At 41.0% G+C, this 13262-nt stretch overlaps 1 protein-coding gene across 9 annotated transcripts in view; it reads right to left on the bottom strand.

Moving 5' to 3' along the window:
• Positions 1-13262, bottom strand: part of LOC140195372 (polycystin-1-like protein 1) — a 241758-nt gene that overhangs the window by 194738 nt on the left and 33758 nt on the right. For all 9 annotated transcript variants that reach the window (XR_011885446.1, XR_011885445.1, XM_072253568.1 and 6 more), the window contains exon 3: positions 4311-4496. Coding sequence is in view for 7 of the 9 variants with exons in the window: in XM_072253568.1 (XP_072109669.1) it covers positions 4311-4496 (186 nt within the window). In the remaining 2 variants the exon portion in view is untranslated. The remainder of the gene's footprint in view (positions 1-4310; positions 4497-13262) is intronic.

Below are 13262 nucleotides of genomic sequence, written 5' to 3'. Positions count from 1 at the left end.
CTGCATCAATCAAGTAACCTTAAGAATACTTCATCAGAATAATGAATCCATATTTGCTCTACAGATTCACTTTGTATCTACAGTGAAGATACTGCAAACATCTCGAAGATTTCTGATGAGCTAGTTTTAAACACTATGAAAGAACTTGTAACAATCACTGACATAGAGTCAAAGAGCAAATCAACATGGATACAGGCTCTTCAACCCAATGACCATGCTGACCACGGTGTTCATCCAGCTAGTCCCAGTTTCCTGCATTCGGTGCATTTTCCTCTAAAATCCGCAACCCCATGTACCTCTGAGTGCTTCTTAAATTACAGTACTCACCTCCATCACTTTCCTGGTAACTACTTCTATAAGCTCACCATCCTTTTTGTAAAAATGTTTCCTCTCAGGTCCTTTTAAAATCTTTCATTTCTCAACCTTAATCTATGCTGTATAGTTTTGACTTTGCAAAATACATCACCTCACACGTATTAGTATTTGTCACTCCTTGAACCGCTCACTGAAATGATCAAGATCTCTTTGTAACCTATGAAAACCTTCCTCACTATCAGCAACAATACCTCCTAATATTGTGTCATCTGCAAGCTTGCTGATGCACATCCAAATTATTTATATAAATAACAAGTATCCCAACACTGACCCCTGCAGCACATCACAAGACATTGGCTTCCATTCTGAGAAACAAATTTGAACCAACCACTCTCTGTTTTCTACCTCTGAGCCAATTTTGAATCTGCCTGATTAGCACCTTCCAGAACGGCCTACAATGGCAGAACTTACTGAAGGACTTGCTAAAGTCCAAATAGACAAAACCAGCAACCATATTCTCATCTAGCTTTTGATACCTTCTTCAAAAAACTCTAACAGGTCTGTCAAAGATGACTTCCCATGCACCAAGATGTGCTGACTCTTCCTAATTAGATTCTGTCCAACTAGCAGATTCTGTTCTTCAGAATCCCCTCAGGTAATTTCCCCACTACTGGTAACAGGCTGATCAGCTGGAAGTTCCCTGGCTTGTCCCTACTACCCTTTATAAACAATGAAATAACATTAGCCGCCATCCAGTCTTCTCTGGCACCTTAATGCCTGTAAGACTGCAAATACCTCCTCTCTGGTAATATGAATGTTTTCCCAAACATTTTCAATTGTTTGCCTTACCTCTTGAGCAAGCATGACTTTCTCCTCAGGAAACACTGAGGAGAAATATGTGTTAAAACCCACGCATCTCCTGCAGTCTGAGACATAGTCGGCCCTATTGATCTCTAAAAGGACTCACTCTTAATATAGCTAAAGAACTTTTCCAAATTTTCTCTAAACTTAACCTCCAGATCCATCTTATATACTCTTTTTACTCCTCTGATTCATTCTTAATCTTTTTATAGTCATCAAGGGATTCACTCAGCTCAACCTCCTAAACCTAATGTGTGCCTCTCTACTTTTCTCCACTAGAGCATCAACGTCTCTCGTCAGCCAATATTCCCTAAACTTGCCAGGTTTACTCTTCACCCCAATAGGAGTATGCTATTCCTGGACACTTGGTATCACATTCTTAAAAGCCTCCCACTTGACGTTCATTCCTTTGCTCACCCAATTCACCTCTGCTAGATACTGTTTAATTCCCCCCAAATTAGCCCTGCTCCAGTTTAGGACCCTAACTTGTGAAACCAACATGTCCTTTTCCATCACTATCTAAAAGTTAATAGAATTATGGTCACCACAGTCAAGGTGCTCCCTGACTGCCACTTCAGTTACATACCCTACTTCATTCCTTCAGAAGAAGTATTGTACCGTCACAAGTAAAGCCTCTATATACTGACTCCAGAAATTTTCACAATTTCCACCCCAACCAGGCTCATCAATACTGGGAAATTAAAATCATTCACTAAACAACCCTATTATTCCTACCACTATGAGCAATTTAACACACATCTACACACCTGCTGCTCAAGGTCCCACTGGGGTATGCAGGACCACCTTCTCAAAGGTGGGGGGAGCTTGTGGAATTCTCTAGCCTGGAGAGTTACTGAGGGCAGATCAGTAGAGGTAATTAAAGATGAAGTAGATCAGGAATTAGATCTACAGGGGTGGGGTGGGGGGAACTTGGTACAGAACAGAAGATGAGGCCAGCTATGATCAAACTGAATGGTAAGGCAGGCTTGTGAGGCTGAGGCCAATTTTGCCTGCACTTTCTTATGCTCTTAGAAAACAATCAATTATTTTCATATCTCTTGTTTTATATTTCATTGATTCTAATCTCCTAAAGTATTCATAATTTTTTTTCCCACGATTTAGATTGAGACCAAATAGAAAAAGAGATAAAATTGCAGGAATTATGTAAATTGAATATAAAACTACTGTACATCAGTTAATGTTCAATCTGTCCCTGGCACAGGTAGTTGTCCCCACAAGTTTCAAGATTGCCAACATCGTGCCAGCGCCGAAGCATTCCACTGCCGCAGGCCTGAATGACTTCTGCCCAGTTGCCTATTGCACCAACAGGTCTATAAAAGATGCCATCTCCATGGCACTTCACTCTGCCCTGACCCACCTGGACAGCCTCAACTCTTAACGTCAGAATGCTGTTCATTGACTTTAGTTCAGCATTCAATACTGTGATCCCCTCCAAGTTGATCGCCAAACTTCGCCAGCTTGGTATCAGCTCATCCCTCTGCAATTGGACCTTGGACTTTCTGACTAACAGACCCCAATCTATTAACTTAGGCAACCTCTCCTCTTCCACTCTCACCCTGAACAGCGGCATGCCTCAAGGCTGTGTGCTGAGCCCTCTTCTGTACTCCCTTTCCACCATGACTGCGTCCCTGTACATGGTTCTAACTCCATAATCAAATTCGCAGATGATACCACGGTGGTTGGCCTGATCAGAGGGGATGACAAGACGGCCTACAGGGATGAAGTCCAGCACTTGGTCGCGTGGTGTGCCGATAACAACCTGGCCCTTAACACCCAGAAGACCAAGGAGATCATTGTGGACTTCAGGCATGCTAGGAGTCACACTCATGTCCCTATCTACATCAACAGAGCTGTAGTGAAGTGTGTATCAAGTTTCAAATTCCTTGGTGTCCACATTTCCGATGATCTCACCTGGTCCCTGAACTCCTCGATCCTGATCAAAAAGGCGCAACAGCGCCTTTATTTCCTCCGGAGCATCAAGAAAGCTCACCTCTGTCACAGGATGCTGATGGACTTTTACTGCTGTACCATTGAGAGCATACTCATCAACTGCATCTCAGTGTGGTATGGCAACTGTCCCTTATCAGACCGCAAAGCACTCTAGCAGGTGGTGAAAACTGCCCAGCGGATTATCGGCACCCAATTGCCCACTATTGAGAACATCTACCATAAACGCTGCCTGGGCAGGGGGAAAGCATTATCAAGGATGCATCTCACCCTAACCATGGACTTTTTACTCTCCTCCCATCCTGTAGGCGCTACAGGAGCCGCCACTCACACACCAGCAGGCACAGGAAGAGCTTCTTCCCTGAGGCTGTGACACTGCTGAACCTCACGTACTTTTATGTTTGTATGTTGTAGCACTTACTTTTTATTCGCAGTTATTTTGTAAATAATACTTTTTTTTGCACTTCTGGTCAGATGCTAACTGCATTTCATTGACTTTGTATCTGTACTCAGCACAATGACAATAAAGTTGAATTTAACCTAAAATATAATCTAATGTTATATGAATTTCCATTGAAAACAAAATTATGTAAAAGGAATTAAGTTAAGACTGGCATTTCTGCTTCACATTTAGAAACATAGAAAATAGGTGCAGGAGTAGGCCATTCAGCCCTTCGAACCTGCACCACCATTCAGTATGATCATGGCTGATCATCCAACTCAGGATGATCTCAGGAATTTCTGCCCATTTTACACCATACAAAACAAATCAGAATTTTACTCTGCAAAAGGAAACTACAAGGTAAAGAAACAGTAACATATTGATAGAAAACTACCACAAAATGCTGGAGTAACTCAGCAAGTCAGGTGACATCTATGGACAGGAGTAAATCGTTGATGTTTTCAGTCCTGATGAAAAATCTCTTGTGTTAGTGAAAAAAACAGCCAGCATCATTGTATTTATTCGAGTTCTTAGATCCATTCATCAGTCACACTTCTGATGCCGCACAGAAAGATTTATATTACATAACATTAAAAGAGATTAAAAATTTCTCACCTTATGGTCTTGGTCTGTGCATGAAATGCACTAGTGACATCAATGATGCACAACATCACAAGAAAAAAACAACAGATCTCAGGAAGTCATATTGTATCAACCATCTCACCTGCTTATGCATCCTGTGCTGAAGGAGAAATTCTCTCTTGTGGTAAGGTTGCCTCTTCCAGATAAGCTGCCATTCAGCAAATTATCATTGCTGAGAACAGAATTGTAGCTACTTAAGGTCCAGAATGCTTTGGATTCATTAGTGCAGAAACAGTCAGTCTCACTTAAAAGCACAGTTAAACCAAAGCTGCAAATAACATAAAGAGACAATTAAATAATAACTACCACAGGCCCTGTTTTTCTCAGAGAATTTGTGTATTATCTAACATACTTCTTGTTATTTTAGCCTAGTGTTGCAAAATTTCATTTAAAATACTGTTTGCTTCAGTTTTCAGTAAGCAGTGATTTTTCTAAATCTTCATGGTTCCCTGAAATAAGGACTGAATACAACTGGAAGAAAAAAGATTAAATGATGCTTGAAAAAATTGTAAAGACAATATTTAATAGAAAAATTGTGGAAGGAATGTTTCTGAAATGATGCTTTAATTTTCAAATTCTATTCTTCTATTCATATCAGATTTATAAAAAACAGAAATAATTATTCTTATTCAGAGCATATTACTTTGCAAGCACATTAAATTCTTCATAAATAGAAACGTTCTGGAATGATTTTATTTAACACACATTAACTTTATTTTAGCATGAAGAAAATTATGTTGCTTATCACTGCCAGAATGTACATGAAATTAGTGAAAATCAAAAGAAAATTAATTAATATTTTAATTGAACCTTTCATCATCATGGTTCAATTTTCTAGCAAAAAAGTTCTTTTACTTTTACTTAGTCAAATGTACAGTATGTAGTTGTCCATTCGGTAGCTGCACAAAGAGTGATTGTATGGTTTGGTCAAACAATATCAATGAACAAAATCCTTCAATGTGATAAATGACATAAACTTTTTAATTATGTCAATCAAAATATATTTGTGCATTTTTCACATAAAAATCTCAAGTTTGTTTCCTTAACCTTCCTAAATCACTTCTCTTTCAAAAGGTGTTGCCTGACCTGCTGACTGTTTCAAGAAATTATTTCACATTTCAAGCATCTGTAGTGTTTGGTTTTTGTTCTCTAATACCCTCCACTTCAACTGATAATGATAAACTACCTTTTTTTTAAACAGATGACAGTCATATGTCCCATGTCTAGATAATCATGGATGATAAGATATACAGTGAAGGGGTGTAGATCAGACACTTTGTCATGATGTCTGGTAGATATGCCATATCTACCTTCTTATTCATGATTCGGCTATAGCAACCAGTATCAGTGTAATGAAGCATTCTGGGTTGCTGTAGATACAATGAATCTTTATCTTAATACTGCAGCATGAATGTGATGATGTACTTTGGCTAACTATTGCACCATCCAGTTGATTTAAGTTTCCATTGTCTTCTCAATAAATAAACTTATGATAGTAAATGGTAAATATTAAAGCCCTTTGGTGAACAATGCACTTGGGAAGTGAAAGGAAGGGTACATGAGTGGACAAATTTTTGAGAATTCAAGAGGTTTAAAGGACTGAAATTGGAATTTGTGAGAATGGGCAAAAGGAAGAGGTTGGGGTTCAAGTCTGGATGTTCACAAAAGAAACTTGCGATTTTTATGTGAAAAATTCACAAATATATTTTGATTGACATAATTAGAAAGTTTATGTCATTTGTCACATTGAATGCAGCAATAAAATAAAAAACCTATATGTTAATCCCAAAAATATTTCTGTTCACCAAGCTGCACACTCTGGGAAACAGCAGTAACAGCAGCAGCTAGGCATCTGCAAGAAGATGACATACTGAAGGACTGTAGATCCACAGACAGCAATGCTTCAAAGTACATTTATTAGCAGAATACAGAAACATCACTGTATACTACCCAAGATTTCATCCCCTTCAAGTCATTCACAGTAGATAGAAGGAAACACAATAAAATCAATAAGAAGCTACATACAAATGAAGGTGGACAGAAATAAAATAATATGTAAGAGAAGGCAAACTGTGTAAATACAAAAAGTAATAATAATAAATAAATAATATTGAGAACATGAGTTGTAGAATATTTGAAAGTGAGTCATATGCCCCATGTCCAAATAATCACAGATGACAAGACATACATCTTGTGGTGGTGGAATCAGTTCAGTGTTGAGGTGATGACATTATCTCTGCTAGTTTAGGAGACTGGTGGTTGTAGGGTAATGATTCCTAAACCTGGTGGTGTGGGACCGAAGGCTCCTGATGCCAGCAGAGAGAACAGAGCATGGCCTGGGCGGAATCAGAATCAGAAATAGAGTAAGGATAAATGTCACTGTCATATGTTGTCAAATTTGCTGGTTCGCGGCAGCAGTACAGCGTAAGATATAATTTTAAAAAACTATAAATTATAATAAGATATATATATTATAAACTAAATTGTATAAGTAGAGCAAAATGAGAGCAAAGATACATAGTGAACTAGTGTACATAGGTTCATTGTCCATTTAGAAATCTGATAGCAGAGGGAAAGAAGATGTTGAGTATGTGTTTTCAGGCACCTGTACCTCCTCCTTGATGACAACAATGAGAAGAGGCATGTCCTGGGTGATCAGGGGTCGGAGTAATGGATTCACCTTTTTGAACCATCTCCTTTTGAAGATGTTCTCAATGCTGGGGAGACCAATGATGGAGCTGGCTGAATTTGCAACTTTCTGCAGCTTGTTCCAATTCTGTGCAATAACCCTCCATTCCAGATGGTGATGTAACTAGTTAACATGCTCTCCATGGTACATCTGTAGAAATTTTAGAGTTTTTATGACATACCAAATCACCTCACACTCCTAAAGAAATATAGTCACTTTCACACCTTGTTTGTAATTGCATTTATATGTTGGGACTAGGATAGATCTTCAGAGTCATTGACACTCAAGAACTTGTAACTGCTCACCCTTTCCACTTCTGATCCCTCAATAAGGACTGGTACATGTTCCCTTGACTTCCCCTTCCTGAAATCCACAATCAATCCCTTGGGCTTGCTGATATTGAGTGCAAGTTTGCTACTGCAGTACCACTCAATCAGCTGATCTATCTCACTCCCGTACGCCTCCTCATCACCTCTGAAAATCTGCCAATAATAGTTGTGTCATTGGCAAATTTATAGATGGCATTTGAGCATTACTGGCATTTCTGCTGCACATTTCTGCTCATTTTACACAATGAAAAATGAACTGGAATCTCACTTTGTAAAAGAGAAAATACAAGGCAAAGAAACAGCCAGTCATGGGTGTAGAGGGAGTAGAGCAGTGGGCAAAGCACGCATCCTTGAGCTGATTGACAGTGAGGAGGAAATGTTATTTCTGATCTGCACTGACTATGGTCTCCTAATGAGGAAGTCATCGATCCATTTGCAGAGGGAGGTACCGAGGCCCACAGGTTTTGGAGCTTGTTGATTAATATTGAGGGAATGGCGGTGTTGAACTCTGAGCTGTAATCAATAAAAAGCAGCCTGATGTAGGTACTGCTATTGTCCAGCTGATCCAAGGCAGGGTGGAGAGCCAGTGAGATGGCATCTGCTGGAGATCTATTGTGGCAATAGGCATATTGCAGCAGGACCAGGTCCTTGTTTAGGAGTGAGGTGATGCTGGCCGTGACTAACTTCTCGAAGCATGTCATCACAGTAGTCATGAGTGCAACTGTGTGATAGACATTGGGGCAGCTCACCTTGCACTTCTTGGATACTGGTATGACTGTTGTCCTCCTGAAGCAAGTGGGAACCTCCAACTGCAGCAGTGAGAGATTGAAGATGTCCTTGAACACTCCTCCCAGTTGGTTGGCACAGGTTTTCAGTGCCCTACCAGGTACACCACCACCTGATGCCTTGTGAGAGTTCACCCTCTTGAATGATGTTCTGACACTGGCCGCCAAAACAGAAATCACAGGGTAACCAGATGCCGCAGGGTTTCTCCCTTTCAATGTGTGCATTAAAGGCATTGAGCTTATCTGGGAGTGAAGCATCACAGACATGTTGGGTTTTACCTTGTACAAAGTAGTGGCCTACAAACCCTGCCTGAGCTGACATGAATTCAATTCTGTGTCCAACTTCAATCAGAATTGGTTTTCACTCTTAAAATAGCCTTCCATAGGTCAGACCTGAATTTTTTATAGTTCTAGATCACTAGTCTTTAATGCCACAGATCTAGCCTCGGCAAATTACAGATCTCCTGGTTCATCCACGGCTTTGGTTTGGGTATGTACAATATGCACTTGAGGGCACACGCTCATCCACACAAATCTTGATGGCACTCACTCATCCACAGAAGTCTTGATGAAGCCAGTGACAACTATGACATATTTATTCAGATTCAAAGACGAATGAGTCCCTGAATATTGGCCAGTCCACTGATTCAGAGCAGCCCTGTAAGCATTCCTCTGCCCCCCTTGACCTCACCACTGGTGCAGTCCTTGGTCTCTGCCCGGATGGGGAGGGTGCTTGGTGATGGATCCTGCTCCTTGTAGATGTGCTCAATGATAGGGAGGGCTTTTCCTATGATGAACTGGGCTGTGTCCGCTACTTTTTTAGGCTTTTCTGTTCATGAGCATTGGTGTTTCCATAACAGGCGTAACTGGCCATGGTGCAATCAGTCAAGATAGTCTCCATTCTGCGTCAACAGAAGTCTGTCAAAAGTTTTAAATGACATGCAGAACCAAGAGATCCGCACTCTGCTGAAAGCTAGATTGGTGGAGTTAAGGTCTTGCAACCAAGAAAAGTACAAGAGTTCCAGGCGTGACCTTGGGAAAACCATCTCACATGCGAATTGGTAATTCCAGACCAAACTTGAAACATAGGAGGATGCACGACAGCTGTGGCAGGGCTTGTATGTTTTCCCTCCTACAAAGTAAAACCAAGCAACGTTTATGACAACAAAGCTCCCAATGCCTTTTATGCTTGTTTGACCAACACGACATGGAGGCACCTTCACGAACTCCCACCACTCAAAATGACCATGTGATTCAGTCTCTGAGGCTGATGTGAGAGCATCCTACAGGAGGGTGAACCCACAGAAAGCACCTGGCCCAGACTGTGCACATGGTCAAGTACAGAAGACCTGGATTAATCAGTTGAGAGGAGTGTTTAGTAACATTTTTAACCTCTCACTTCAGCAGTCTAAGGTAGCCATCTGCTTCAAGCAGGCTTCAATCATACCGGTGCCCAAGAACAATGTGGTAATGAACATCGTCCAGTAGCACTTACTTCCACTGTCACGGAATATTTTGAAATGATGTTCATAAAACATATCAATTTCTGCCTGAGGAATGACTTGGAATGACTGAGGGATTTGTCTACCATCACAACAGGTCAACAGCAGATGCCATTTTGTTGGCTCTTCACTTAAACCTGAAACATCTGGACAGTGAAGATACATTCACCAGGATGCTCTTTATTGACTACAGCTCAGCATTCAATACCATCACCTCCTCAAAACCATTCAATAAGCTTCAAGACTTTGGCCTCATTATCTCCTGGGGAAGCGGGTTGATTTCCTCACGTACACCCCAGTCAGTTTGGATTGGCAACACAATCTCTATCAGCACATGTGCACCACAAGTCTGTGTGCTTAGCGTCCTGCTTTACTCACTTTACACTTACGACCGTGTGGCTAAGCACAGCTCCAATGCCATATTCAAGTTTGCCAACAACACCACTGTTTAGGCTGAATCGAAGGTGGTGACGAATCAGCCTACAGGAGGGAGATTGCATATCTGGCACAACAATATCCACTTACTCAATGTCAGCAAGACCAACGGCTTGATTATTGACTTCAGGAGGAGAAACTAGAGGTCCATGAACCAGTCCTCATCGGAGGATCAGATGTAGAGAGGGTCAGCAATGTTAAATTCCTCAGTGCTATTATTTCAGAGGTTCTGTCATGATCCCAGCACGTAAGTGCAATTACGAAGAAAGCATAGCAGCCCCTCTATTTCCTTCGGAGTCTGTGAAGATTCGGCAAAACAACTAAAACTTTGTCAAACTTCTATAGATGTGCAGTGAAGAGTATATTGATTGGCTGCATCACAGTCAGGTACGGAAACATTAATGCCTTTGAATGGAAAATCCTACAAAATACTGGATACGGCCCAGTCCATTCCCACCATTGGGTACATCTACACAAAATATTGCCACAGGAAAGCAGTAGCCATCATCCCCGGACAGGCTCTCTTCACGCTTCCGCTATCAAGAAGAAGGTACAAGAATTTCAGGACTCACAGCACTGGATTAGGGAACAGTTATTACCCCTCAACCATCAGGCTCTTGAACCAAAGGGAGATGAATCTGGTGATACTATCTACCAGCTGGACAAACTTTCTATTGCCACCTTGGGATGGCACCTCCACCAACTATAGTACCAGAGAGGATGCAAGCCCTTAGCTGCAATATATTGGCTTTCTGGGCATTTGGATGGTTTTGCCAAAGCACTGATTCAAGAAGTAGGGAAGGAGCAGATGGAAATTTGACAGATGGAAACTTGAATGTACGTGGTTCCTGTTAAAGTTAATAACAAAACCTCAAATTAAATTTAAAACTGGTTTTATAGCCTTCGTCAAACTGAAGAGCTAGTTAGCTATTGGAAGAGTATGCAGCCAGTCAAATGTACAATGGTGACGACGCAGGGGGTTAAATTACTGAATTAGTAACTAGAGTCCTGGAATCCCTATCCAGAGTCTTGTTGGACTTTTTATTGGAGATAATCTTTGTCTGGCATTTATGTGGCATGAATATAACAATCTAAGGCTGAACTTTGTCCAGGTAATACTGCCTGCATATGCATACTCATCAATTATCTCAGAATTTGTGAATGAGTTGAACATTCAGCAAATATCACCACTTTTGGTTTTATTAAGGAACAAAGGTTATTGAAGAAAAATTGTGATGATTAATCTGCCTCTTTCATTCAAGGTATTAATTGTAGATGACGCATTTCACTGGATTTCAGCATAAGCAAAAAATAAATAAATCGGGTAAAATGGGTTTCACAACTCCAGACTTCTGCTTGGAAGGCGTGCCAAAAATCTATCTCCCAGTTTTATGGTTATAAACACTACTGGACTCTGTCTACTGATAATAATCTAAAAATCAGAATAATTCATATGAATTAATCAATGCAATCAGAAGTTGTAAATTAAATCAATGGGCAAAATGAGAGTTTGAGTTCATAAAAATACAGGGTGATATTGGAACAATCCTCTGATGTGCTTCTGTATTTCATCTCTCTGTAACCATATAATATACTTGTGCTCTGAAATCACGTTTTTCCTCTACCTCAGCAAGATTCTCATCTTCCAAATTATAAATAACCTCCCTATGCTTCATACTAAAACGTACTACCCTGCATTTACTACAAATATATTTCATTTGTACAATTATTTGTTAATTCTGCTACTTATCTTCCTTCAAGTTGTTTCATCCTCCTAAACATGCTATACACCACGAATTTAGTATCAACTACAAACTTAAATTCTATTTTGATTTAAAGCTCTACACTATTTCCATAAATATGTACAGTGGCCACAATACTGATCCTTGTTCAATGACAATTCCCATTTTTTCCCACTGTGTACAGCAACCCTCTACTACTCACACCCTGTTCCTGACATGCAGCCAGCTAACATTCTAGTCGACATTTCCAAAGCAACGCACACAAAACACTGGAGGAGATCAGTGTGTTAGACAGCATCAATGGAAGGGGATGAACAGTTGACGTTTTGGGCCAAGACCCTTCATCAGGACTAGTAAAAATGAGGGGATCAGGGTAGGGAATTGAAAGTTGTTGTCAGGGTGGAGATGTTCTACATCTCAATCAAAGGAGGTGTACGGCACTCCTTCCTTCCGCTAGCCTGTAGGTCACCTTTGGGCAAGGTGTGGTACCCGCTTACCACCCCTCCCCCCGCAACCCCCCACCCCAGTCAGGGTCACCTGAAGCCATGGGAGCAGGTGGTGGATGGTTATTTGAGCAGCTGATACATATCACAAGTCCTGGTTCTGCTGATGCCAGGCTCCGAAGAGTATTGATAATGACTGGGGTCACCCATTTTGTAAAAACACTGCCGAGAAGCAGGGCGGAGGGGCAGATAGTTCTGAGGAAGTAGAGAGGCTACAGAAGGACTTAGACAGATTAGGAGAATGGACATAGAAATAGCAGATGGATTACAGTGCCGGGAAGTGTATGGTCCTGCACTTCTGTAGAAAAAAATAAGAGTAGACTATTTTCTAAATGGAGAGAAAATTAAAAATCTGAGATGCAAAGGGACTTGGGAGACCTTGTGCAGGATTCCCTAAAGGTTAATTTGTAGGTTGAGTTGGTGGTGAGGAAGGCAAATGCAATTTTGGCATTCATTTCGAAAGGACAAGAATATAAAAACAAGGATATAATGCTGAGGCTTTGTAAAGCACTGGTGAGGCCTCACTTGGAGTATTGTGAGCAGTTTTGGGCCCACTGTCTAAGAAAGGTTGTGCTGACATTGGAGAGGGTTCAAAGGAGGTTCGCAAAAATGATTCCGGGATTGAAAGGCTTGTCATATGAGGAGCGTTTACTGGCTCTGGGTCTCTACTCACTAGAATTCTGAAGAATGAGGGGTGACCTCATTGAAACCTATCAAATGTTGAAAGACCTGGATAGAGTGGATATGGTGACAATGTTTCCTATAGTGGGGGAGCCTAAGACCAGGGGACACAGCCTCAGAATAGAGGGGCGTCATTTTAGAATGGAGATGAGGAAGAATTTTTTAGCCAGAGAATGGTGAATCTGTGGAATTCGTTGCCACACGCAGCTGTGAAGTCCAAGTCTTTATGTATATTTAAGGCTGAAGTAGATAGATTCTTGATTAGTCAGGGCATAAAGGGATATGGGGAGAAGGCTGAAGATTGGGGTTGAGAGGGAAAATGGATCAGCCACAATGAAATGGCATTGCAGACTCAACGGGCCAATTGG

This window comes from Mobula birostris, chromosome 3 (assembly GCF_030028105.1).
Source record: "Mobula birostris isolate sMobBir1 chromosome 3, sMobBir1.hap1, whole genome shotgun sequence".
In the NCBI taxonomy this organism is placed as follows: Eukaryota; Metazoa; Chordata; class Chondrichthyes; order Myliobatiformes; family Myliobatidae; genus Mobula; species Mobula birostris.
This window is presented reverse-complemented; position numbering and strand designations above follow the sequence as displayed.